The sequence below is a fragment of the Pagrus pagrus genome, assembly GCF_965226575.1.
Source record: "Pagrus pagrus genome assembly, chromosome: 6".
NCBI classification, from domain to species: Eukaryota; Metazoa; Chordata; class Actinopteri; order Spariformes; family Sparidae; genus Pagrus; species Pagrus pagrus.
Window position 1 is genome coordinate 5,783,745 of NC_140190.1, and position 23,367 is coordinate 5,807,111.

At 43.0% G+C, this 23,367-nt stretch overlaps 1 protein-coding gene across 6 annotated transcripts in view; it reads left to right on the forward strand.

The window, feature by feature from the left end:
* The window catches only part of crocc2 (ciliary rootlet coiled-coil, rootletin family member 2), a 36,322-nt gene that overhangs the window by 4,341 nt on the left and 8,614 nt on the right, over positions 1-23,367 (forward strand). For all 6 annotated transcript variants that reach the window (XM_084355338.1, XM_084355340.1, XM_084355339.1 and 3 more), the window contains 21 exons: positions 8,388-8,555; positions 8,644-8,727; positions 9,490-9,593; positions 10,710-10,854; positions 11,307-11,413; positions 11,970-12,176; positions 12,865-12,961; positions 13,151-13,240; positions 13,344-13,478; positions 14,179-14,378; positions 14,793-14,975; positions 15,408-15,552; positions 15,634-15,780; positions 15,868-16,098; positions 18,644-18,837; positions 19,364-19,491; positions 19,819-19,988; positions 20,072-20,251; positions 20,551-20,685; positions 20,755-20,898; positions 23,052-23,290. In XM_084355338.1, coding sequence (XP_084211464.1) covers positions 8,388-8,555; positions 8,644-8,727; positions 9,490-9,593; positions 10,710-10,854; positions 11,307-11,413; positions 11,970-12,176; positions 12,865-12,961; positions 13,151-13,240; positions 13,344-13,478; positions 14,179-14,378; positions 14,793-14,975; positions 15,408-15,552; positions 15,634-15,780; positions 15,868-16,098; positions 18,644-18,837; positions 19,364-19,491; positions 19,819-19,988; positions 20,072-20,251; positions 20,551-20,685; positions 20,755-20,898; positions 23,052-23,290 — 3,233 coding nt within the window. The remainder of the gene's footprint in view (positions 1-8,387; positions 8,556-8,643; positions 8,728-9,489; positions 9,594-10,709; positions 10,855-11,306; positions 11,414-11,969; positions 12,177-12,864; positions 12,962-13,150; positions 13,241-13,343; positions 13,479-14,178; positions 14,379-14,792; positions 14,976-15,407; positions 15,553-15,633; positions 15,781-15,867; positions 16,099-18,643; positions 18,838-19,363; positions 19,492-19,818; positions 19,989-20,071; positions 20,252-20,550; positions 20,686-20,754; positions 20,899-23,051; positions 23,291-23,367) is intronic.

Sequence of the window (23,367 nt, forward strand, 5' to 3'; positions counted from 1 at the left end):
ATCTCTAAATACTTTTTCTACAGAAAGCCTTTCCCAACCTAGTGAGGCAACCTAACTGAGATTGTGTTAGCAGTCATAGTTTATAATGTCAGATGATGCAGGTCTTGCAGGCTTTGGAGTATGTATTACTGTTGCTGGTAAATTTGTGCAGTTTTGTTTGGAGATGAGATCAAGAAGGTTAGCCACACGAGAGCATTGAGAGCAAAAAGCTTCATGCGTTTGAAATGGAATATAGCTACAGTAAACATCAGTGTACCAGTGCTCTTTCCAGCAGGGAAAGCCTTTTGGGGCTGAACAAACAAACAGTGTGGTAAGGTAGGAGCAGGTTTGCATATACTGTAGTGAAAACTGAGTTGGAAAAAGTGTGGAATATACATATACAGACTCATGATTGAATTAATGTAACTTGGCAAAGGCACATATTTATGTCATACATTCTATTTAATTAACTGCAGTAGAATTACAGTTTACAGCATGTACTCTAATAGCATCCATTGTGTGTGTGTGTGTGTGTGTGTGTGTGTGTGTGTGTGTGTGTGGCTGAGCGTGGATGCATGTGCGTGTGTGTGTGTGTGTTTGTAAGTGTAAATAAGAGAGGGGAGGGTGGTTCATGAAGGGTTTCCTTGTGGTCTGTTCAGGTAGACTCAGACCCCCTGTGCTCATGAGGACCGGCGTCTCCCTTCATAGCCCCCCCCCCCCCCCCCCCCCCCCCACACCAGTAGATGCCCCTCCGTGTAGCGGCCGCTGTTCTGGGGGGGAAATTGTGAAGGTCACTGGCCTCCTCCCTGGAGAGTGTCAAAGAAAAAGCTCATTTTTCATGGTGCACAAAGCAGCCATTTGTGATAACACTGCCCTCATTCTGCTGCTTGAATCTAATGAACTCCCACTTGCTTGCTTTACTCTTGGAACCTTTTTTAAAACCAAGGCTATAAATATAACTTAATTAGCTTGGCAGATATATATAGCATATTTACTTTGTTGATATCTTTAGATGTGTGAAAAGGCACCGGACAGAAAAAACATAAGCAAGTGTTGATGATATTTGATGCTCTCACCACTGAAGAGCAATTTGAGAGAGTGGAGGGGTTAGCAGGAGAACAAACTTTTTTACTGTTAATGCAGCTGAATGTTTTATCCAAAGGTGTCTCACAAGTCAAGAGGTTCATTACAAAACTCTTGTTTTGACTTGTCTCATCCGGTGAAAACTCCTTACTTTTTTTCCCCCTGCAGAACAGCATTATTGTTTAGCAGCCTAGCTTCGATGTGATGTTAATGCAGTGTGCTAATCAATGCCCTGCAGCAGAATATTCTGTCCTGGCATCCACGTGGAGCTCAGCATTTAGGCCAGCAGTCTTGTCTGCATGTAGCTTTCACCCTCAAGATTTTCCGCCAAAGGGATCATATCACAGGCAGACAGTATACTGCATACTCACTATTAAACCTCAAGAGTGAGCTTGGGCAATAATTCAGCATTTATTTATTGAGTTCTTGTAGTTTTTGTTGTACACGTGAAGAGATTTATCTCATGGAGTGCATAGCTGTGAAACACAGTTCGATCCAATTAACGTAAGGAAGAAACATATTCAAACGTATAATAATAAATAAGAAAAATATTCACATTAGCAATATCACCCAGTTAACATTCATCCACATCCAGCCTTTATTTACAACTGTAATGATTCTCAGCCTGGAAATAATAACTTACCTTTGCTGTATATTTTGCTGAAAAGCAGCATTTGTCCCAGTTGCCTTAAGAATGGGCCAACTTCCCTGGATAGTTTCCATGGAGTATTGTAAGTAAAATTTGTCTTGATAATTTGCTCATAACTCTTCACTGTGCATTCCATCAAGGATAAGCATGCAAGGCCAACTGTAGTGTAGTGTCCCTTGAGCAGTTTTTGGTTGCATGTGTTGCTAAAAAGCACAACATGGTTTGGAGCAGGTATCATCCTGCCTATACAGGGGCAGCCATCCTCACAGCAGGAGCGTGCCCTCCTGTCAAACACCCAGACCTCAACTACTCACAGCCCAACTTGCTCTGTACCTTTTATGATCTGGTTGATGAAATGTGAGCAGGTATTTTTCATTCCAGTTTGTACTAAGCCAAAGACAAAGACACTTAAAGCAAGTAATAGGAAGGCGTTAAAGGAATGTTCACCCAAAATTGAAAATTCAGTCATTATCTACTCACGCCCAGGCTGATGGAAAGTTGGGTTAAGTTTTGTAGTCCACAAAACATTTCTGGAGCTTCGTAGCAAAAAAACTGAAGTAGATGAAGACTTGAAAAACGACTGCCAAAAAAAAAAAAAAAAAATGGCACCATACGGCTCAGGAGGTGTAAGCCAAGTCTCTGGAAGCCCAGAGATCCCAAATTTATTCGGAAAGATACATGCATTTACACCCTAGAGGTCTAGCTCGAGCACCAAATTTAGACGGGGTGCGCATGACCGCTTTTATACTGAAATAATCCTTTAATCTCTCCATGGGGTTTAATATTTCCAGTTTCATATTGTGTGTCTTAATAATTTTCCTGCAGATTTCACAATGGAGTTCCTGCTATTTGCTGACAGCAGGACTCAATTCCAGGAAGTTAATGCTTCACTTCTTCACAAATATGTATCATGTTGGTTGGTGAGCTTAAGAGGTGCCGCTGGTCGGACACAGCCATGATAACTTGTTTCCCGTCTTTGTGCAGAGCTTAGCTATTGGTGGTTGTTTCGTATTTACTTTACAGACCATTTTTTCATCTAACTCCTGGCACGAGAATGAATCAACATATTTCTCAAAATATCTATAATTCCTTTAAAGCATTTTGTTGTTTTGAAGCAAGACTTTGACATGTACTGTATTCTGGGAAGATGATACTGAATATGATGCCCAACTTCTGCTGAAGCAGGCCCACCACTGAAGGAGAAACCACGCAGTTATCCCAAATCCCCATATTTTCCTAACTTTCCTTAAGCCTCTTTGACCTGACATAAGACCATTAATGCAAAACTGGTGAAGTCACACCTGGACTGAAAGCCTTCCTCTGTGTCTCTGTTAAGTCACTCAGTGTGATCTCTGGTGACCCCAGAAAATTGCACCTGAACCTGGATAAACCTTGACCCAGTTTGTCGAGTTGGATGGCCTCAGGAGGTTGGAGAACATGTCGGGGTGAATTCTGAACCCTCTGTGTTGCTTTTGGAGCCTGGCCAGTGTGCATTTTCTCAGACGTAGACATCCATACCCCACTGCCTGAACACTTAGCGAGTGGCTGCACAATACTGCAGTGTGGCAGTCAGTTGGATAAAGATAAACTCTTGTTGAATGATTTCTGACACCAACTGCCATTTGCCAGTGCCCTCTGAAATCTTGAATCCCTCGGGTCTCTGTGTAAAAACCTTGTCAAACATCGTTGGAGCAGATAAAGTCTCTTTTAGGGATTGTGTTTCTGTCCCTTTTCACCCTGCTACCCCCCTCTGTTTCTAGTTTGTTTTTCCTGCTGGCACAAACCATTCATTTAGGCTGCAGTTTGAATGGAACCCTGCCAAAGAAAGTCTGACTCTCTCAACTATCATGAAATTGTAAAAATTAATTGCCTTCCCCAGAGAAAATATCCTTAAAAGCCCATCTCAGCGCTGAATTTTTGATGAAAGTATTCCATTAAACCTTTTCAACATTTGACATTCGGCTACTCATGTTACCCGACTTTAAAGTAAAACATTAAGCACACTTTTCAGTTCTTTTTCTCATGTCAAGAGAGTTCAATCAGATGTGACTTGAACTGACTGAGTGGGTGTATGTGTGAGTAGGGTCTCTACAGCATTGTCCTTCAGGGTTGCATTGTGTTAAGCCCTGCAAGGCCGGCCACATGCTTGTGAGTACACAGCATGTATTATTAGTTTGGCTGTGTTTATACAGATCACTTGTATCCCTGTGTGCCATCATAGCAGCTGTCCCCATAACCAAAAAGTTCACTCCATGGTAACACACACACAGCAGCTCCCCCTCCTCACTTCTATTCTCCCTGTTTGTTATTCCACATTGTGTAATTACCGTCAGTGATGATACATAAACAGCTTTCACAATCAGCTGGGGCTCTTTCACAGAGTCAGCAGCACTCAGGGGGTAATGTGAGGGGAAAGGGGAACGCGTATGTTGTTGAAGTAGGATAGTAAGTTTTTTGGGCAGCTTGGGGGCGATGGACATCCGCTCCAGCTGTGTTTAGGAATCTGACAGATAGTGCACTCCATTAATTCCCTTTATTAAGCCTCTGGGCCCAGGCCAAGCCAGGGAAAACGATTGCAGCTGTAACCCTTCACATGCTGGCTGGACTGTGCACTCAGGGCCAGATTTTGTTCTGAGTGAGTCAGAGATAGAAAGAAAGAGCACCGAGGATGTGCAGTAGTTGTTGGAAATGCATGGAAATGTGTAGAAAAATGGGTAAAGATCACCAATGACGACAGAAATGAATTCAGAAGTGCATAACAAATTTAACAAAACCCAGCTGAAACATTAGGTAAACTGCTCAGTTAGTTATCAGACATCCAAATGTTGTGACATTAGTTCAGTGAGAGTATATTGTAATCATAACTTAGTAACTGAAATGGATTGGATTTTGATCTACAACATGAGCAAGGCAGCAAGTTTTGGCCCAAACACCAAAGCTTTCACAAGGGCCTTGAAAATGATTCTCTTGTTGCTTGTTGGCAGATGAATCAAAGCAAGATTATCCCTTGATGTTGTTTGAAATATTTATCAAAAGAGACAATACAAGGAGTGGTGCAAATCATAAATATCAAGAAATATAAAAGGCTAATTCAAAGCACATTTTAAGAGGCTGAAAAGACTTTTACTTTGGAAACATAAGTGGGGCTCAAGAAACAGATACTTGGGGATGAAAAAAAAGAAAAGCAGCCATATGGAGGCATAAAACATACCATGACAAAAAGGCTGTTTTTATATAAATTGCATCTTGAACTTTATTGCAAAATGGCAGTAGATGACCTCAAAGAGTAGGGCTACATTGGGATTAGGCTCAGCCCACTTTAGGGGGCCGCAGGGCTGCTCGAGAGTGACTGTACTCTGAGGCAGATCGTAAATAGCAAGGGTGTTCAGTGAGCACACTTCTAGGCCCCCAGTAAGCCCTGTAAGCCCCTGAGTTAGGGCAGATGGAGGACTGGGATTACTCGCTTCTCTCTTTTGCCTTTTTACAGTCACCAATGGATGGGTGTGTTGTGAAGAACAATGAGCTCAAACTCACTTGGAGATGAGGGGGATGCGATTAAATGATGCAAGCAGAGCAAGGGAGTAAATGTTGGTGTTGGGGAGTTTAGTGAAGGTCTCCACAACAGAATGTTATGGCGCCCTCTTGGGAGCTTCCTGCATGGAGCATGGCTAATCCAGAGCAGCCCCCGGCCTCCTGCTTTACAGCTGACTGGGGAGAAACAATAAAAAAAAAGCGTCCCCTTCGTAGTGTGCGGAGCAGGGGCGAGGCGCTGGCAAGAAGCCCACACACTGCAGCTATGTATGAAAAAGTGTAAACAAGCCTCCTCATCCGGGCAGGGTGGGGACCTGCAGGAATTGCCAGGGATACCTGGTCATTGAGTGCACAGCTAAGGAAGGGAGGGCGTCATCTACAGCAGTGACAGTTGTTGATGGAACTGAAATAGACATACATATGAGAAAATTATGATATATCTTCAGGATAATGTATATGACAATTTGCCCATGTAGAGTCAAAACAAATCTACAAAATTTATGTAATTTGCATGACCTTATAGCTTTAGGGAGGTTGGTATGTCCCTGAAGTATGTATTTTTTTCTGATTTCATTTTAGAAAGACTGCACAGAAGAGTAGTAGTAAAGAAGATATTATGACAGTGCACTTACTGACACTTTGCAGTTTGCAGCTCCAGACACTTAAGTTTCTGTGTCTATATCGTTTGTGGTTTATTAAATAATTGCAAATTTGTTTTGGGATACAGAATATTATAGGTGCCTTTTGGAGTTTCCTTTTAAACAAATGTATGTTTTAATCCAGCGTTACTCATCAAAACGTATTGTGTGTCTCTCTGAGGCCTGAGAAACATGTTGAATGTATTTCCCTCCTCATGAAACATTTACACAGTCAATTTTTAAATGATTTTAAATCCTTGATAGTTTACATCCTTGTTTACTAGCTAGCAGTCCTCTTTGTTGCTTTTGTTGGTGCATTGCTATGCCGCTCTGCTTGCTACTTGCGGCAGGGTTGGGTATGGCCCTGCCTGGGTGCTTGTGTGTGTGCATGCTCCCCCTTTTTGGTAAAGCTTATATGTTGCTCAATTGGTGCATTACGTTGGCCCTGAGGGTCAAAATACAAAAAAAACCCACATTTTCTGAAATGAAATGTTGTTTTCTGAAATGTTGTTGTGTTTTCAAAATGTTGTGTTTTGCCCCCCAGGGCCACCATAGTGCATTTTTAAAGAAAGGTAATAGTTGTAGGTGGTCAACTGGGATCTATTGCTCATTTTTGTATTAGGCGTCCCCAAATGGGTCAGTTCCAGCCTTAGTGATGTCGACTGTGCTCCCACTGGGGCGTTATTAGTGACAAATATGTGGGAATATCTCACCCCGTTTTTATGAGTGTCTTCTCATGAGGGTGAGTATCATTCAGTTTTGGCATGTTTTTATGGGATGCATTGGTGTAGTACAGTATGGTCTCAGTTGTACAGTGGCCCCTCTTCCCAAAGTTGTCACAGCATAAGACCCCTCTGTGAGGCTCCAGATGTAGATTGTGCTCATTTGCTGTTGTAAATCTTGTGTGCTGCGGCCATGTATTCAAGGTGTATTTATAAAGTACATGCTTGTTAGTAAGTCAGTGTTATTGCTCTAGTTGTGCCAAAATACTTAAAAGGATGCATAATCACTAATGCTCCACACACAGCTGTTTCCAGGAGTCCCTTTAAACACAGCTGCTGCAGTTTTGTGTGTTTCAAACACTCCGCCCATGTTGTTCCTCCCTTCTCAGTCCCTAAAGCTGTCACCTCAACAACGGGCAGTAAAAGAAGCTTTTGTGCTCCCCAAGTCCTCAGAGAAAAACAGTAAAAGCACAGAGCCAATTGCATGATGGCCGTTAGAGTAGTTTGTAGTATAAAATTCTGAAAAGGGCATTTGAAAATGTGTTAATAATGGTGGCAAAGTGGCTGGGTTCAGTGTTGAACAGTGAGACTATTGTCTTGGCTCTCTTGGAGCCTGCTGGAGAGATTAAGCACCCAGAGAAGAGATGAGGTACAGAAGAGAGGTGGGAGGGAGGGAGTGGGTCGCAGGGTTGATTTGAAGGGCTTGGATGGTGGTTTGGAGTGTGTTGCAGGGGAGGGGGCTCCCTCGCTCTCGCTCTCTTCCTCTCCTTTTAAATGAGAAGTCGGCAAGGGCAGCTGGAGGCACGCAGTGTGTTGTAGTGCTCTAGGGCCATGTGGTTTGTATTAGTGAGGACAGGGTGTCTGGCACCAGGATAGAGAGTGGGTGGTGCAGAGGGAGTTTAGGTTGTGTGAGGTTGAGAGGTTACAGGACATTTGGATTTCAGATATGGGAGAGGATATGAGATTCTACGATGACAAAGACCAGTGCATGTATATATCTTTGTTTTTAGATGCATTTGACAGATCATCATGCACAAACACCAATATGAAGAGACCTACTGTACTTGGACATCCCCACCCAGACCCCATCTTTAAGTCTAACCACTGTTTTTCCAACCCTCCTGCTGAATTAATACAGATGGTCTCTAGATTGGTCTAGTCAATCAAATGTTGACCATTACAGGGTTTCTGGTCTTGTTGGGAATGTACTATGCACATATTTAATCTCATCAGTATCGATATCATTGAATTATGTGATTATAGTAATTAACAATCAAGAGTGCTGTATTGTATGTCCTTTTTGGCATAAACATGCATTCATAGAACACCTCAAAAATGCATTAAGAGCTGACATGCATAAACTTTATTTTTTGCGTTGAAAACAACTAAATGATTAGTCTGACTGCAAATATATCTTTTTGCCCATTCATCAATGCTTGCTATATCCAGATAATTAGCATGAGATAGACTGAGTTACAGTTTTGTTCAGCACATCCATATTATATAATGCAATCTAATACATTTGGTCTGCAATAAACCCTTGTGAACGTGATGATGTACGGTTCAGTATAATGCAGCCCAGTACAACAACACCACAATAGCCGCAAAAATGTCCTCCATGACACACTGTCAGTAAAACAGGATACATAAGCTTTGTGAGGGTTTATTGCAGGGCTGTTGCAATTGATCACATTAGACTTTGCAAATGTATCAAGTTTATTTATACTATGTCTTGTAATGTGAAATATCCTGTCACATTGTCAAACTCGTTCCCACTCCATCTAGCTCGATCAGATGCTAATGCTGCCGTCATCAGTGGACTCAGACCAGGACAGTGTGTCACCAGGATCCCTGCAACTGCAGAACAAGGAGAGAGCCTACAGGCAAAAATTGCAGGTGTACCAGGAGGCCCAGCAGAGACAAGCCCAACTTGTTCAGAAGCTTCAGACCAAGGTGAGTAGAAATGGACGTCTCTATTTAGTAATTGATACATGAAAAAAATAAGGTTCCTTTGACTTAATTGTGCACTTTTTTCCACAAGGTCCTTCAGTACAAAAAGAGGTGTGGGGAACTAGAGGAGCAGGTGCTGGACAAAACCTCAGAGTCTGAGAAGATGAGATTGTTGGTATGTTTAGACTGTAGCGTCACCTTCAAGAATCAGTGTTACATACATATACTGTAAATAATCAAGCGTAAGCCTACGGTCCTCTAGAGCCTATCAACTGACACTGACTTGCTAGCATTAAACCATTATCATGGCGTTTTCCATTTTTACCTCATTAGTTTTTAAGTCAAAAAGGATTGTAGTCCAGTAAATAGGTTCTTTCTCCTGGCAAAATGTAATACTGCATAGGGCAGGTGGTGAAAGGAATCTTGATCATTATCACAGCATTGTCACAATGTCAAAACAGCATTCACAAAAATATTCAAAATGATGTTCAAATTATGTTTGTCCCATGGAAGCACATGTTTTTGTTTAACTGGCTATAATTCATTTAGACATGAAAACTATTAACTGTTATACCTCTGTATAAGAAACTGATTGCAATACAATTCTATCCTTTGTTCTCATTTTTTAAAATCCAATTGTTTTTGCAAGGAATGAAAGGCCAAGTAAACAGCCAGTCGAGGCATCATGCAGAACTGAGTAAAACTGAGTAAAACATGGGCTTTTCATGTTGTGTATGAGATTTGTGCTTTTATTTAAATGTATGTAATTCATCCAAATATTATTCTTGGCTGAGTGGCTCCCACAGAGAATTTGGATTAACAGATTTACACTGTAATTATGTTGCTTTATAAATATTAGGTAACTGCTAACTCCCCACTGCTAGCATATACTGAAGTGTTATCACGATGCCAGTAGATGTGGTGTGTGTGTGTTCAGCTGCAGGCCCATCTGGACTCAGCCCAGCGTCAGCAGCGGACAGAGCAGGATCTCAACATGGCTCTCCAGAATAAGTCTGCTCAGCTGGAGGAGGAGCAGAAGAGGTTAGTGATGGGCACCATGCAGTGCAGGTAGGCAGGTTTCCCAGCCAATACAGAAATGTTCAAAGCTTCTGTATTCACAAGTAATGCATATTCGGGAGTTATAGAAAGAGTGCACAGTTTGGATTCTAGAAATCAGACAGCATGCAGCAGCAGGGAGTCGCTACTTGGATGCACATTTGAAGCAGTAAATTCATGGTTAAGCCTGTTAGAAATTTGCTCCTGTTTTTCTTTCTCTGTTTCTTGTTGAGAAGCAGAACTCAAGCTGAAATATTTCTGTGAAATGAATGGACCAGAGATATTCCCAGCAGTTCCTTTAGCTTTCCTGCTGTGTTTTTCTCTGCCCCTGCTTCAGGGAGAAGGCACAACCTGCCCTTGGCAGATAATCTCTGCATCTAATTTGTCAGAGTAAATTAGTGGGACTGGGTTGGCTCTCTTCTCCAAAGCATTTTAACGATGCTTCACATTAAGTATGGGCCAACCTCTGCAGCTGAGGCCAGGTTTTAGTCCCTTATGATTTATACAGTTATGGAACTTTATTTTAAATGCCCATGGCAGAAACTTTGCCAGGACCTGATAATTTTTACTAAAATATAACTCACTGCAGAGTTACTAAACTCTATCCAGTTAAGCCCCTTTTAATCTAAGTGTAATGTAGAGATGAAGTCTACAACCATGACTTATATGTTTTTGCTTATTATGGGAATTACTGAACTATCTTTCCCTACATTCCCTTAAAACACAATATTATCCCTTACATGCAAACATGGGTTTGGCCGCCTCTCAGACAGATAACCAAACATACCAATGTGGCGTGCTTTACTGTAACTGGGTGTGTGTTTAGTATGCGAATGATGTAAACATTTTTGTCAATGACTATACAAGCAAATCTGGTTGAAATTAAATCTAAGTTGACACAGACGTTATAAAACTGTCACACATGTTCACCCTGCAAGTGTGGTTGGCAAGAGTGGATCTAAAGGCCACAGATGTACGAGTGATATACTGGCTGTGTAAATGAAAGAGTTTGGGTGCTGTGGAAAGGTTACAGAAGGGTGCCATGAGTTGTTTGTCAGGGGAGAAGTTGCAAGTGGTCTCTCAGTGTCTTGTTATTTCCAGGTGTGCCAGCCTCAGCCAAGTTAACTGTATGCTGCGGGAACAACTGGAGCAGACAGGCAGTGTCAACCATGGGCTGACAGAGAGCTTAAGGAAGGCTCGTGAAGATGCTGAGTTGTGTGATAGCCGTTTGCGCAGAGAACAAGAGGTGAGAAAAAACACAAAAAATAAGTGTTTGAGTCAGAAAAGCAACAGGGAAAGCTCAGGTTTATCCCTTTCTGCAAAGAGATTGTGCAATTAAACTCCTGTTGAGTTCACATGGGGTAGGAATTCCATTCATAGCCAGTTTCGTCAATTCATTCTCATTCCCTGTTCGTTTCATTGCTATGAGTTTTGAGTTGTTGTTTCCTGTGAAAACATTCCAACTGCTGAGGGGGAGGAACATTTTGTGCAAACAATCTGCCGTTCGTGCTGTAAATGGGCTACATCTGTTGATTCAGGGAAATCCAATTATTTGTATGTGTGCCAGTGTGCCAGAGTCCAGGAGTTCTAGTATTGCATCTGTTTGGGATCACAATAAAATGAGAGGTGCCATCATTTGCTGTAAGAAATCTTTGCCACCCACCCTCCAGTCCCCTTGCTGTCTGCTTCTCTCTGCAGACGTGCGCCTCCCATCTGAGTCGTGAACAGGCTCGTGTCAGAGCACTGTGGCGCCAGGCCGCTTCCCTGCGGAGCACTTTCACCCAGCTAAGGACGTTCACTGACAGGTGAGCATGGCGCACTGCCAGAATGCCTCCAGCGACTCAGGATTCCACAAGAACCCCCACCTCTCTTGTGTCTCACACACTCAACTGCAACCACAATCCATCTCTCTCAGCCAAGGATCAAAGTGGAGCAGGTCAACAGGGTCGCCAGTCTCCCTGCTCATTGTTTCCTTTCTGGGGCAACCGATGGCTTACAGTGTCTCTCCTCACTGTTGAAATCATCCATCAGGGCAAAGCTCGAGCCCTATAAGACACGGCTTCTATCATTTTGAACCACTGTGTGCACTGTTGAGGAGTAATTTGCTTTAATAATGATTGCTCAGCAAATGGACAGCTGTGATCATGTTAGAGGCTCTACTATAACTTAAACTGAAGACACTTCAAAGTGAGCCCTGATCCCCAATCTTAACAACTGCAGACATCCATCGTTTTCAAATACAAACAGACAGTTTTTTAATTAGACTAATGCCTCACAACTGTATGAACAAAAACAGCATGTCACATTTCATATGTTATGATACATTCTGTAATGTTTGATGCACTTGATTCTGTTCAACAGGACTCTGTCTGATATGCGGGGGGAGTGTGTCGCTGCCAGCCGCCAGCTGCATGTCGCCTGCATGAACTTCGAGGCCAAAGTAACACAGGAGAGCACCTCTAGTGGTGTGGAGATGTCAGCATTGGAGAGGCAGCTGAAGGACAAGCTGAAGGAGGCCATGCAGCTTCAGGGTCGCTGGGATGCAGAGAAAGTTGAACTTAACTCCAGGTAAAGTCTTCTCCAAGTCCATATGGGCCTGTCTAGCATTAAGAATTTGCTTCTTGTCTTTTGAAAAATGGCAGCCAACTTAGAAACCCCTCAGCTTACATCTCAAAAGTCAGTAAGTTTTTCCCCATGTCTTTGACTACAAATGAAAATAATTGTTTTTTGCTAATTTTGCTAAACTCTCTGAATTGATCCAGCTGAACGGGACTGTGAGTGATTAAAAAGCATCATGAACTGAAATAGAAATGCTTGGCCTTCATTTATAGTACAGTCAGTTGATCAAGTGTAAAAATCACATCTTCCTATGACTGAAATTAAAACTACATTTAATCCCCTAAATCGAACCCCAGAACTTTACACAGGCTTTGATAGTCAACATCCAGAACATCAAGCTGTTTCCAGTGACGACCTCTCTTGATATAGGAGAATCAAGTCTTTTGTACCATGTCCTGCACACTTCATTCAGAGGACTGCAGGACTGTCAGTGCCTTTGTGTTCTGGATCTTAGCAGGCTTTTGATCTTATCAAAGTCATTGTTAATCCCATAATTATGTGCAGAGAATATGATAGTGCTGATGGTCTAGTAGAGGAGAAGCACATGGCAGTCTTGTATGTTCAATGTCTCAGGGAACTTTGTTTACATTTGTGAAATAGTTCTCTGTCCATTTACATGCGTATCATATCTATACAGAGTCCTGGAGCTGACTGATACGGTGAAACACCTCCGCAGCCAAAACAGTGAGAAGGATGCCAGCCTCAACACCATGCAGATCAGTCTGGACAGGATGGTGGGGCCTTGGGGATCATGACTGGGAGGTGGCAGACAGAAGGGGTGGTTAAGGGGGCTAAAACACATGTAGTCTGGACATTAGGCTTGATAAACTCCACAACTTCCGTGTCTAGAGGGCTGCCATCTGGGGAATGTCAGGTTTGCTGTATGTGTGCTGCTTATCTGACCTTAATGGTTTCCTGCTCAGGAGACCAGGAGAACAGAGGATAAAGCAGAGATGGAGGTCCTCCACACAGAGATCCGAGCCCTCCACAGGATTGTATCCAATGTTCAACAGGTCAGAACAAAACAAACACACTGAGCTAGATCATGCATAAGGGTAACAAATAAGAAGATTCATGTTGTTTTCCTTTCTCTCTCATTACATCCGCTGTATCCAGTTGGTTGGCGGTGAGAGTGATAGCAGTAGCTCTGAAAGCGTGTCCTCCTCACCTCATCATGGCCGGTCTCCTCTGAGGAACACCATCCTGATGGCTGTGCAGAGTGCACTCTCCAAGCACCAGAAACAAGCACAGGTCAAAAATGTTGTTTGCTTTCCAGAGTTTCCTCTTTGTCTTACCTTTTTATTGTGAAATACTGTATTTTTAATACACCTCTTCAGGCATCTAAAAGTCCTTCAAATGAGACAATCAAAAAAAGCAAAGAAAAGTTATTCTGTGGTTGAACTGCTCATGTCATTACTTGTAATGATGGGTCACAAGTAGATATAACTTAATCTTAAGAAGGGCTGCAAGCAACAATTATTTCCCTTATCCAATAATCTTACAATTATTTTCACAATTAATCGATAAAATAGTTTAGTCGTTTTGTCAAAGAACTATGGGAAATGCTCATCACAATTTACCAGAGCCTGAAGTCACATTTTCAAATTGCTTCTTTTGCCCAGCCAACAGTCCAAAACCCAAAGACTTATAGACTCATAAATGACAAAGAAAAGCAGCACATCCTTACATTTAAGAAGCTGGAAGCAGCACGTTTCACATTTTTCCTTCAAAGTAACTGAAACCGAATAATCAATTATCAAAATGGTTGACAATTAATTTTCTTTTGATTGAATAACTGATTAATCGACTGATCGATACAGCCCTAATTTCAAGAGGTCAGAAGCCAAAAATGTTGGGAACCCCTGTTTTAGAGAGATACTACGTTTCACATGTTTAACCAAGTTTATTTACCTACACACCACAAACACTGCATCCACCCAACAAACCACAGGACCTGCGTGGGCGTCTGGATGCTGCTCTGGAGCAAGTGGACACACTGCGCGATCACCTGCAGGAGAGGGACACTGAGAGGAGGGAGCTGGAGCAGAAGATCCAGGAAGTAAGGAGGGAAAGTCAGGAGGCTAAAAAAGCTCTGGGGGAAAGCCTGAGAGACAGCAACAGATACCGCTGCTCACTGGAGCTCATCTCCAGGTACTTCCTGATCCTGCAGTTATTAACCTTTATCTGCGCTGAGTTGAGGCTTCAAGGAGAAAAGTAGTTGCTTCACTGTGTATTTTGTTCCATATTTTCTAGACTTTGTTTTGTTATTTGTGAAATTGCCATTAGGACTAAATGTTGTTTTTGGAAAAATACAAATGTTATAATGATTATGACAAATATTATGCTTTGGTTTTATGTATAATTAAGCAGATAATTTTCACTCTCATTATTAGAACACATTAAAATGTATTGAAACTTCTCCAAAAACAATATTTATACAAGAATTTACAAGAAATAAAGAAGAAAAAAGTGTTCTAATAATGATGATGTTGATCACTGTGCAGCAACTGACCTTAACATACTCTCTTTCTTCTCCTCTGCCTCTTATACCTCCGTGTCTCACAGTGAGAAGGCGAGCCTGGAGAAGCTGCAGTCAGGGTTGCAGCAGGAGGTGGACTCCCAGCGTGCCGAGCTGGAGGCGCTGCGGGGCTCATCGCTAGAGCTCCAGAGACAGCGGGACCTCCTGAGGCAGCAGAGGGAGGATCTGGAGATGCAGCTGGCACGCCAGCGCACAGAGGCCCAGAGAGGGTACAGCATAAGCTAGGGAGAATGACCATTACACAACACACACCCCGTCACCCGTGATTGTTTTCAAGCTCCGTTTGTTTAGAGTTCAGATCAGTAACACATGTCATTCTCCGGCCGGCAATGCACCCAGATGACATTTGAATGAAACGTAAATGATTTACATTGCATTACTGCACTCATGCAAGAAGAAAACTTTTTTTTTCCTCTGTTTGAAGGTTTCTTTTGCTTCAAAAAATTTGATTAGCTGAGAATTGGAGCAGGACATGCGATACAGCAAAAAAGTAACTCCCACAGTGGTCTGGCCTTTGGCACCAACATTTCACCATATTTCAAAGTGGAGATGGATTACTGTTCAGGGAATTTGTTTATAAAAAATAATCTGCATGTGTGTGAGACAAAGAAACAGTGTGTGAGAGTCATTTCGTGTTTCAGAGAGAGGAGCCTGGAGGAGCTTGAAGGGAAGCACTCAGATCTTCGCAGGGAGCTTGTGACAGTGAAGGAGGCTCTGAGTCAAATCACCCTGCAGAGGGAGGTGTTGGAGGATGATAAGGCCAGTCTCGCTTTGGCTCTCAGCAAGGTACTGTTTGTTCTGCACCAGGTGGTCTAATCTGAAGCCTGAGGGATTTAATCTTTCTAATACTTGTGATTCAATTCACAGATGGAGTCCCAGAGTGCTGCACATGAGTTAGCCCTCACCAAACTGCGGAATCAGGAAGCTGCCCTTAAAGATTCCCTGGCCAAAATGGCGGCCCTGTGTGAAGGCCTTGCCAAAGACAAGGTCGAGCTCAATCGTATCCTGCTGCAGGTCAGTAGCTGTGCAGTTGCCCTGCAACATTAATAGAAGGCAGAGTTGAAAGGAACTGAAGTGAAGTATTTTTTGCTTCCCTTCCAGACGGAAGGTGAGAAGGCAGAGCTTGGTGAGCGTAGACGTGAAGCCGAAGTGGAGCGGGCAGCAGCCAGGGAAGAGACAGCACGAGTGCAACAGGAGCTGATGGATCTGCTCACTGAGAAACAAGCCCTGGAGAGCTCCCACAGCCACTTGCAGGATGTTTGCCAGAAGCTTGAAGCAGAGCTGAGCCTGCTGCAGAAGGAGAACTCTCAGGCCCTGGAGCAGCACTCCCAGGTCAGAGACCCCCGGCCATTCACACGCCTCAGCCTCCATCCTCCCAGCTTCCACCACCTGGGAGAACTATGTTGATGTTATTAATGGCTTTCAGCAGGTTCGTGTAGCTTGTTGTCACATTAAAATGTATTGGGTGATACATTTTAATGCGTACTGGACACATCTGCCATGTTTTTTTCTTTCAAATTGGATATGGGGAGCAGTTTGAGCCCCACACTGCGTTTTATGAGTAACTTGGGATATAACAAGCAGGGAATCTTCATGAACAAATGTGAACTGGAAAAGATAAATAGATAGACATATAATATCCAGTGGGGGTTTGTGAAAGACCCAATAAATTAACACCTAAAGTATTCCCATTCTGCCCTCAGCAGATCCACATCTCCCCGTTTCGTCCCCTAAAGAATGAAAAGAATCCTCTCCTGTTTTGTTATCTGTTCCGAATGTGAAACTGGGATATCCGTGTTGATCTCAGCTAGAATATAACAAACCTAAACAATTTGACAAATTCCATCCAAACATTTTTCGATAGCTTATCTGTAAAAATAAATCAGCCGTGTATAAAACAAGCCCTGGACTGGCCTCCATCGCAGCTCGTGTTTCATTCCCTTATTGGGCACCACTAACATCTGTAACGTTGGTGTAATTCATCCACTTTAATATTTACCTAAGGAGAGGCTGAAAGACATCGTGTGCTAATATTTAGTTAGTGTGAGTTCATTTTTGTTTGCTTCAAAATTAAATTACAGTGATTGTTGCTTTTCAAACAGTCTGTTTCAGTGAAATATTAGAAGTTGCAGGGGCCTGTTATACATGTACACTCAACCATCGTGTGATGGTGTCTTAGTGACTGGCCCTTATGGCACAGTATATCAGGGAAATACTCTCCTGTTACAGAATGCAGCCTTAACATTGTTTGATTCAAACCAGGGGAGTCAAGCCACAAAGGAACAGTTTGAGATTTTGGGGAAAAAAAGTTAATCAGGTGAGAGTGTTAGGTGAAAAAATCAATACCACTATCATGTCCGTGCCATTGGTCTGTATGGTCTGTAATATATACCAGTAATGTAAAGATGAGGTTGTGTAAAAGTGAGGTTCTGGGTTATTTGTTGAAACTGTTTCTTGGCTTAGCCAGTGGAGTTTTGTTTTTGTGGGGAAGTTGCCAGGCAAACAGCGGAAACTTCGCAAAGTCATGTGCCAAGAATTAGTTCCTGGCCGTTAACCTTATAAAACCACAACATGTTATTTTTACACTTTGATTTTCACACAGAGTAAACAAACAAAATATAGTGTTAATTTATTAGCTTTAAAGATGCTGAAAGGCTAAATGACTTTGAACAGAGCCAGGCTAGGTGTTTCCTCTTGCTTCCAGCCTTAATGCCAAGCTAAGCTAATTACCTGCTGGTTCTAGCTTCATATTTAGCTTAAAGACATGTATCTTAAGTGTAAGAATATTCTTTTTAAATATAATTTAAACCCTTTGATTGTCAACACCTCTATGCAGCGCTCTATGTAACAATCTGTAGCAGTTTACATGTATTAATTACTTTTTTATTGGCCATATGTAAGTGGATTGTAAAATGATGTGAAAAATGAGACCTCTCTTGGTTGTCCATACAAGCCTGTGGACAAGTTTTTTTATGCTGCTGGACTTTGGATTTATTTGTGAGGGATTTCGATAGTATTTTCCTATTTTCCACTTTATGCACTTTCTTGCCTTGTCTCAGTGCCTCTCCGCGCCGCAAACAGAGAGCAACAGCAGCTAACATTAGTTTAGAAATAGAGTCCGCGCTAATATAAACTAATGACTGGCTTCCAGCACAACACAGAAGTTCTACAGAGCCACTTTAAGTACCGTTTTACTCTGATCTGTTAAGCCATCTGCGTCATGTTTGCAAGTGTAATTTCCATTAGAAACTGTCTGCCAAATTCAGTGAATTTTGCATTAGAAGATGAATCCCAGAACAATCATCTCCTCAGTACTTGCATACAATCATCTGTTGTTGGAGTTTAATAAATGCTGAATAAAATTCAGCAAGTTAACTTCACATTTTCCTAGTTTATTATTTGTGTTGCTAGGTATAGGTCCTGTGGTGTGTCACAGTGATTTAAGTTGTAACTGGAAAAAAATCATAACCCCACTAATCATTTTTGTTTTGCTTCAGGTGGTGCATTTGTTATGGCCCTGCAGTTCCTATGCACTGTCATGAATCACTTGAAGTTTGTTTAATTTATGCTTCATAACAGCAAAAAGAAAGGCATGTTGAGTTCAATATTAGAGCAGCATAAAGTGTAGAGGCTGGGTGGTTCATTCTCAATCCAACAGATACACATTACCCACCATAACGTAACTGTTAATGTAGGACTTCCTTCTGCTGCTCATGAAAAATGTGTTCCACAGTTGTGGAAGCCATGAAGTGTGTAAGCTGAGGTGTGAATGTATATAATGATTCAGTGTATAGTCTTTATTTTTTTCTGCTTTAAGCAAAAACTATAGATTAATTGTGTGATGTTTTATTTTTTATTTGTGTGTGTCGGTCTCCAGGTCAACAGGCAGATGCAGGCTGTGTCAGAGGAGCTGTGTGCGTGCAGGAAGGAGCTTGAGACACAGACCACAGCCCTAAAGAGAGCTACCCATGACAGGGAGGAGCTGGCCAAGGACAAGGCTGCTCTGGATGTCAAGCTAAACACCGCTGACCGAAACGCCTGCGGTCTCACGCAGGAGCTGGTTGCACTTAGGTCTCAATGTGTTTGTCTTTGTGTTGTGTGTGTGTGTGTGTATTTATTTTTGTGGTATGAAAATGTTTTGGGACCAATTTCAGATTTCTAACCAGTTCTCCCAGTTAAGCGCAATTCAGCTACAGTAAAATTGTTTCTGTCCTCACTGGTTAAGGTCACGGTCGGCGTTGGGGTTAGGCATGTATCAGTTATGGTTATGGTTAGGTTAAAAGTGTAAGGAATGAATGTAAGTCAGTATGGTCACCTCAAAAGCATCATAAACAACTCAGTGTGTGTGTGTGTGTGTGTGTGTGTGTGTTTGTTTAAGCCAGCCCAACTGCCAATGTGTGTTTAAGGTCATTTTGACTTTTTAAGCAAATTTTACTTTCTAAAGCACAGGCAGTCACATGTAACAAGAGTCTTTAAGTAACATAGTTTTATTTGGAAACTTTGCTCATGATGGATCATTGGATTTTACGACCTTCTACACCTAGCGGTTCAAAGGTCTTTTTTTCAGAGCTCAAACCACTTTACCACTGTGTTCCAGAACGGAGAAGGAGTCCCTGGAGACGGCTCTGTTTGAGAGCCAGGAGCTTGCCTCGTCTCTGGAGGCCGAGCGCACCAGGATGGAGGGGGAGAGGCGCAGCTTGCTCCTAGCTAACGAGGCCTTGACGCGTGAGTAGCCCCCTCCCTCAGAGACCCCACTGTCCTCCTTGCCAAGCCCCCTGGCCATGAAGCCTTTCCAACAGCCCACTAGAGATCCATATTTCAGCTGTGAGCTCTGCAACAGCTGGGCTACAGGATCACTGGAGCTGCTTTCTCAGCTGACCAGGGTCCCACCATTCCGCACAAACACACATGGATTGGATAAGTGGTGTTAAGCTAGCATGTTCCACATAAAACATGCATGAGTATCCCCTGAAAATAAAACCCTAAATAAAATCTTGCTGATCCTGACTGTCTCCACCTAATAACCGAGAGAAATTTGATGCATCTGTCCAGGTGATGGTGCTCAGATGCGTGTGGATGCTGAACGCCAGTTTGCACAAGCCGCACAAGAACGGAGTAAGTTAGAGGAGAGGATGGCCCAGGTGGAGAGAAATTCCCTGCTAGCCCTGAACAACAAAGAGCAAAGTCACAGAGAGCAGCTCGAAGCTGAACGCAGAAAAAAGGTACAGTAAGACTTAAAGATTTGAATCAGATCCTTTAGCTGTCTATGAACTCATAGGGAGTGTGTGTACTTGGTGGTTGACAGGAGCAGCAGTGTGCGGAGCTGACCGTTCAGCGGGAGCTGGCTGAGGAGCAGCTGCGTAGACAGTATGAGGAGCTGCGTGTGCACAGCCAGAAGGAGCTGCAGCAGGTGCAAGAGGAGCTGGCCAGGCTGCAGCAGGGCTTCAACCAAAGCCTCCTGCAGGCTGAGAGTGAGAAGCAGCAGGTGTGTGAGGTGGTACCGTCACAGGTTTTTTAGATAATTCATGAACTTTAAAATGTTGGTGCATTTGAGGGTAGCCATTAGGGTTAGAGAACTGTCTCATAACCACGAATTCCCAAGTTCTGTCTTCATAGTGTGTGCCCATCAAACGTCACGTGTCCTGCCAATATCCTCATGCAAGATGCTAGGTCCACTCCTCCTCCTTTAGTGGAAGTTTATCTCAGCATCAAGTCTTCTGTATGTCCAAACTTTTTGTGATCCATATGATAAATGACTCTGACCTCACAGTCTGTTGTGACCAGGCTTTGTCCCAGAAGGAGGTGGAGAAGGCTGCCCTCATGGAGAAGCTAGCAGCCCTGCAGCAGGACCTGGCGGCAGCAGGCATGGAGCTTGAGTGCATGCAGAGGGAGGCAATGAGCAAACAGGAACAGGATAAGGTAAAATACAGCAGAGTCATACTGGCTCTGGTCATTTTTCTTGTTCTTACATATAACTCTCTGTTTCAGCATGCAATGGCCATTTCTCAGTCTGAGCTGCAAGACTTGCGGACTCAATTTGAAGAGTCTTTGAACTCCCATGAGAATGTCAAGAAGAGTCTAACAGAGCAGGTCAGAGAGTTGAACCAACAGAGAGATCACACACAACAGGAGGTGAGCTTCTTTTTTAAACATATCTTTTTTCCAGCCTTTCTTTGAAACATAAACATCACGCTAGTCTTTTCAGTGGCACCAGTGTTTAATAATATCTGTTGCTATGATGACTCATACCGGACTAACGTCAGCCTTACTGATGTGTATATGGACGGGGAAATATAAACAAATCATAGAATATATAGGGTGCATGTCACCAGAGGTGGTTTGTACAGTAGGATCACAGAAATGGATAGGAAATTGAAGGCTTGTTTGGCTTGGCATAGGATGGGAGACCACGGCTCTGCCTCTAGAGTGAGGGGGAGTTTGCACCAATTAGTACTAGTGTGAGGCATTGCCATTTACCATAGGCCGCTGTTGACCTTGGCCGATGCCACAGGCCGTTACTAGCATCAGGGTGCCATCAGGTGCAGAGTGCACAGGGCCAAATCCTACAAGCAGAGGTGGCATCCACTCTTAAGGCTCCCGCTCAGCACTCTGTCTCTGTGTCTTTTTCCTGCCACTGGAGGAAAAATTAGTTCCATTGACCTTAAAATAAACATAAAAACGCAATTAGAGACTATAATTTTGGTCCAGTGACATACCTCTCTGAGCCAAATGAGAGCTGTAAATCTCATCTCTCTGGGTTGCTTGAGGTCAGGATTCCAGGCACGAGGTCGCTGGGCGTTTTAGTGAAATAACAAGCTCACAGTCACCTCATTAAGATGTAAGTGCAGAGTTGTAAGGGCCTCAACATGCCTTGATTTAAAAGCCTGCTTTCCCTGGAAAGGGGGATTGTTTATCTGTGTGGGACTTTGGGTTCAATAAAAAGCAAAAAAGAGGATCATCCTGTCTTCCCTCTGTCTCCTTAGTCATGTCAAAGTATAGTGAATGAGGTTGTGTGGAGCCAGAGCAGAGGAGTTTTGAGGTTTGGACAGCCCTCCCAACCATATATCAAGTCCAACTTCAGCGACACTGTCATATTTGGCCACCACCCCTGCTTGTTCTCTTGTTTGATTATTTTCACTTTTCCCATCTCAGGAGTCTCATGTCAGACAGTGACAAAGCAGGAGAGAGAGCGTGTGACAGAGAGCTTTGTGAGCATGAAAGAGAAAGAAAGTAAAAGGAGAGAGGGCGAACGCGAGGATGTGTGTGTGTTTGGGGGGGTTGATACGGTCCCTGGTACCATAATATGAAATCAAAGTTTGAGTTAACCCCTTGTGTAAATAAGCCGGTGGGGGAGTGTTTATTTTCTCCCTAGAAGCAGCGAGAGGCTGGCTCCACTGGGACTCCAGGTCCCCCTCTCCCATCCACATAACATAACACTGCTGCCCTAGTATTCTCTGCTTCTCTCCTCCGCCACCCGCCCCCTCAAAAAATCAGATAAAATAAAGTATAATTGGCCAGATCAGCACTGGCTTGTTGTTTCTCACATTAGAGTTTATGAGAAAGAGCCATCTTGTGTGGCCTCTGAACATAACACTCCTCCTCATCCTCCCTCTCCCCCTCCTCCTCCACCACCTCCGGGTGGGGTTGCTGTTTATCATGTTGCTCTCTGTGGTCTTTTTACACTGCGAGCCGCAGTAAGGAGACGGGGAGAGACAGCACCTGGCTACAGGCCCAACTGGCTCTTATCCATGCCCAGATAAGCTCTGTCCTCCCTATTTCTCTATACACAACATGTTGCTATAAAACAGAATATAGGTCATTTGGTATCTTGAGATTTTTAACGTAGCACTTAAAATAGGAGATGTTAAAGTTTACCTTTCAACCAATGAAGCTCTAATGCATTATCAGATCCAAAGTCAGCCTTACATTAGTGCAGTAATACTGTATGTATGGGATTCAGTATGTTCTGTAGGTAGCATAGAAGTTTCAGATGAATTTTGACAATATGACGACTTTTGTGTGTGTTGGGTCATTGAATTCACACTGAAAATAGGTTAAAAAGCAGTTTAAGTTTTATTTTTCTTGTTAACTCTTCATAAACTATGTTTGTATCTACTTGGAATTCATATCGCCAAATAAATCAATTAAGAAAACCTGTAACAAGTAAAAACTTTTCTAGATGGGAGTAACTATTAATCTCATGAACGAGAGGATTGTTTGTCCATAAAACCTCCTAATTTACCCTGATTGTTGTCCCTTTGATTCTCCATAATCTGGACATAAAGTTAGAGGGCCTTCGCCGGCAGCTGCAGGAGGCAGAGGATGAACTTGTTAAGGTGCGGAGGGAGCTGATTGAGGCTCACAGAGAGCTCCAGGATTGCGCCCAGGATCGGGACAAACAACGAAAAGAAGCCCTGGACCTGAGAAGGCTCTTGGGTGATGAGACCAGAGAGAAAGAGGCCATCCAAGCCTCCAACCAGGAGCTGAGATCTTTCATCAAGAGAGCAGAGGGTGACAACAGCAGGTACATTTGTCACATGGTACTGCAGATTCAGTCGCTGTGATCGTCTAGCAGTAATAGATATATGTTTTCTGTTATAT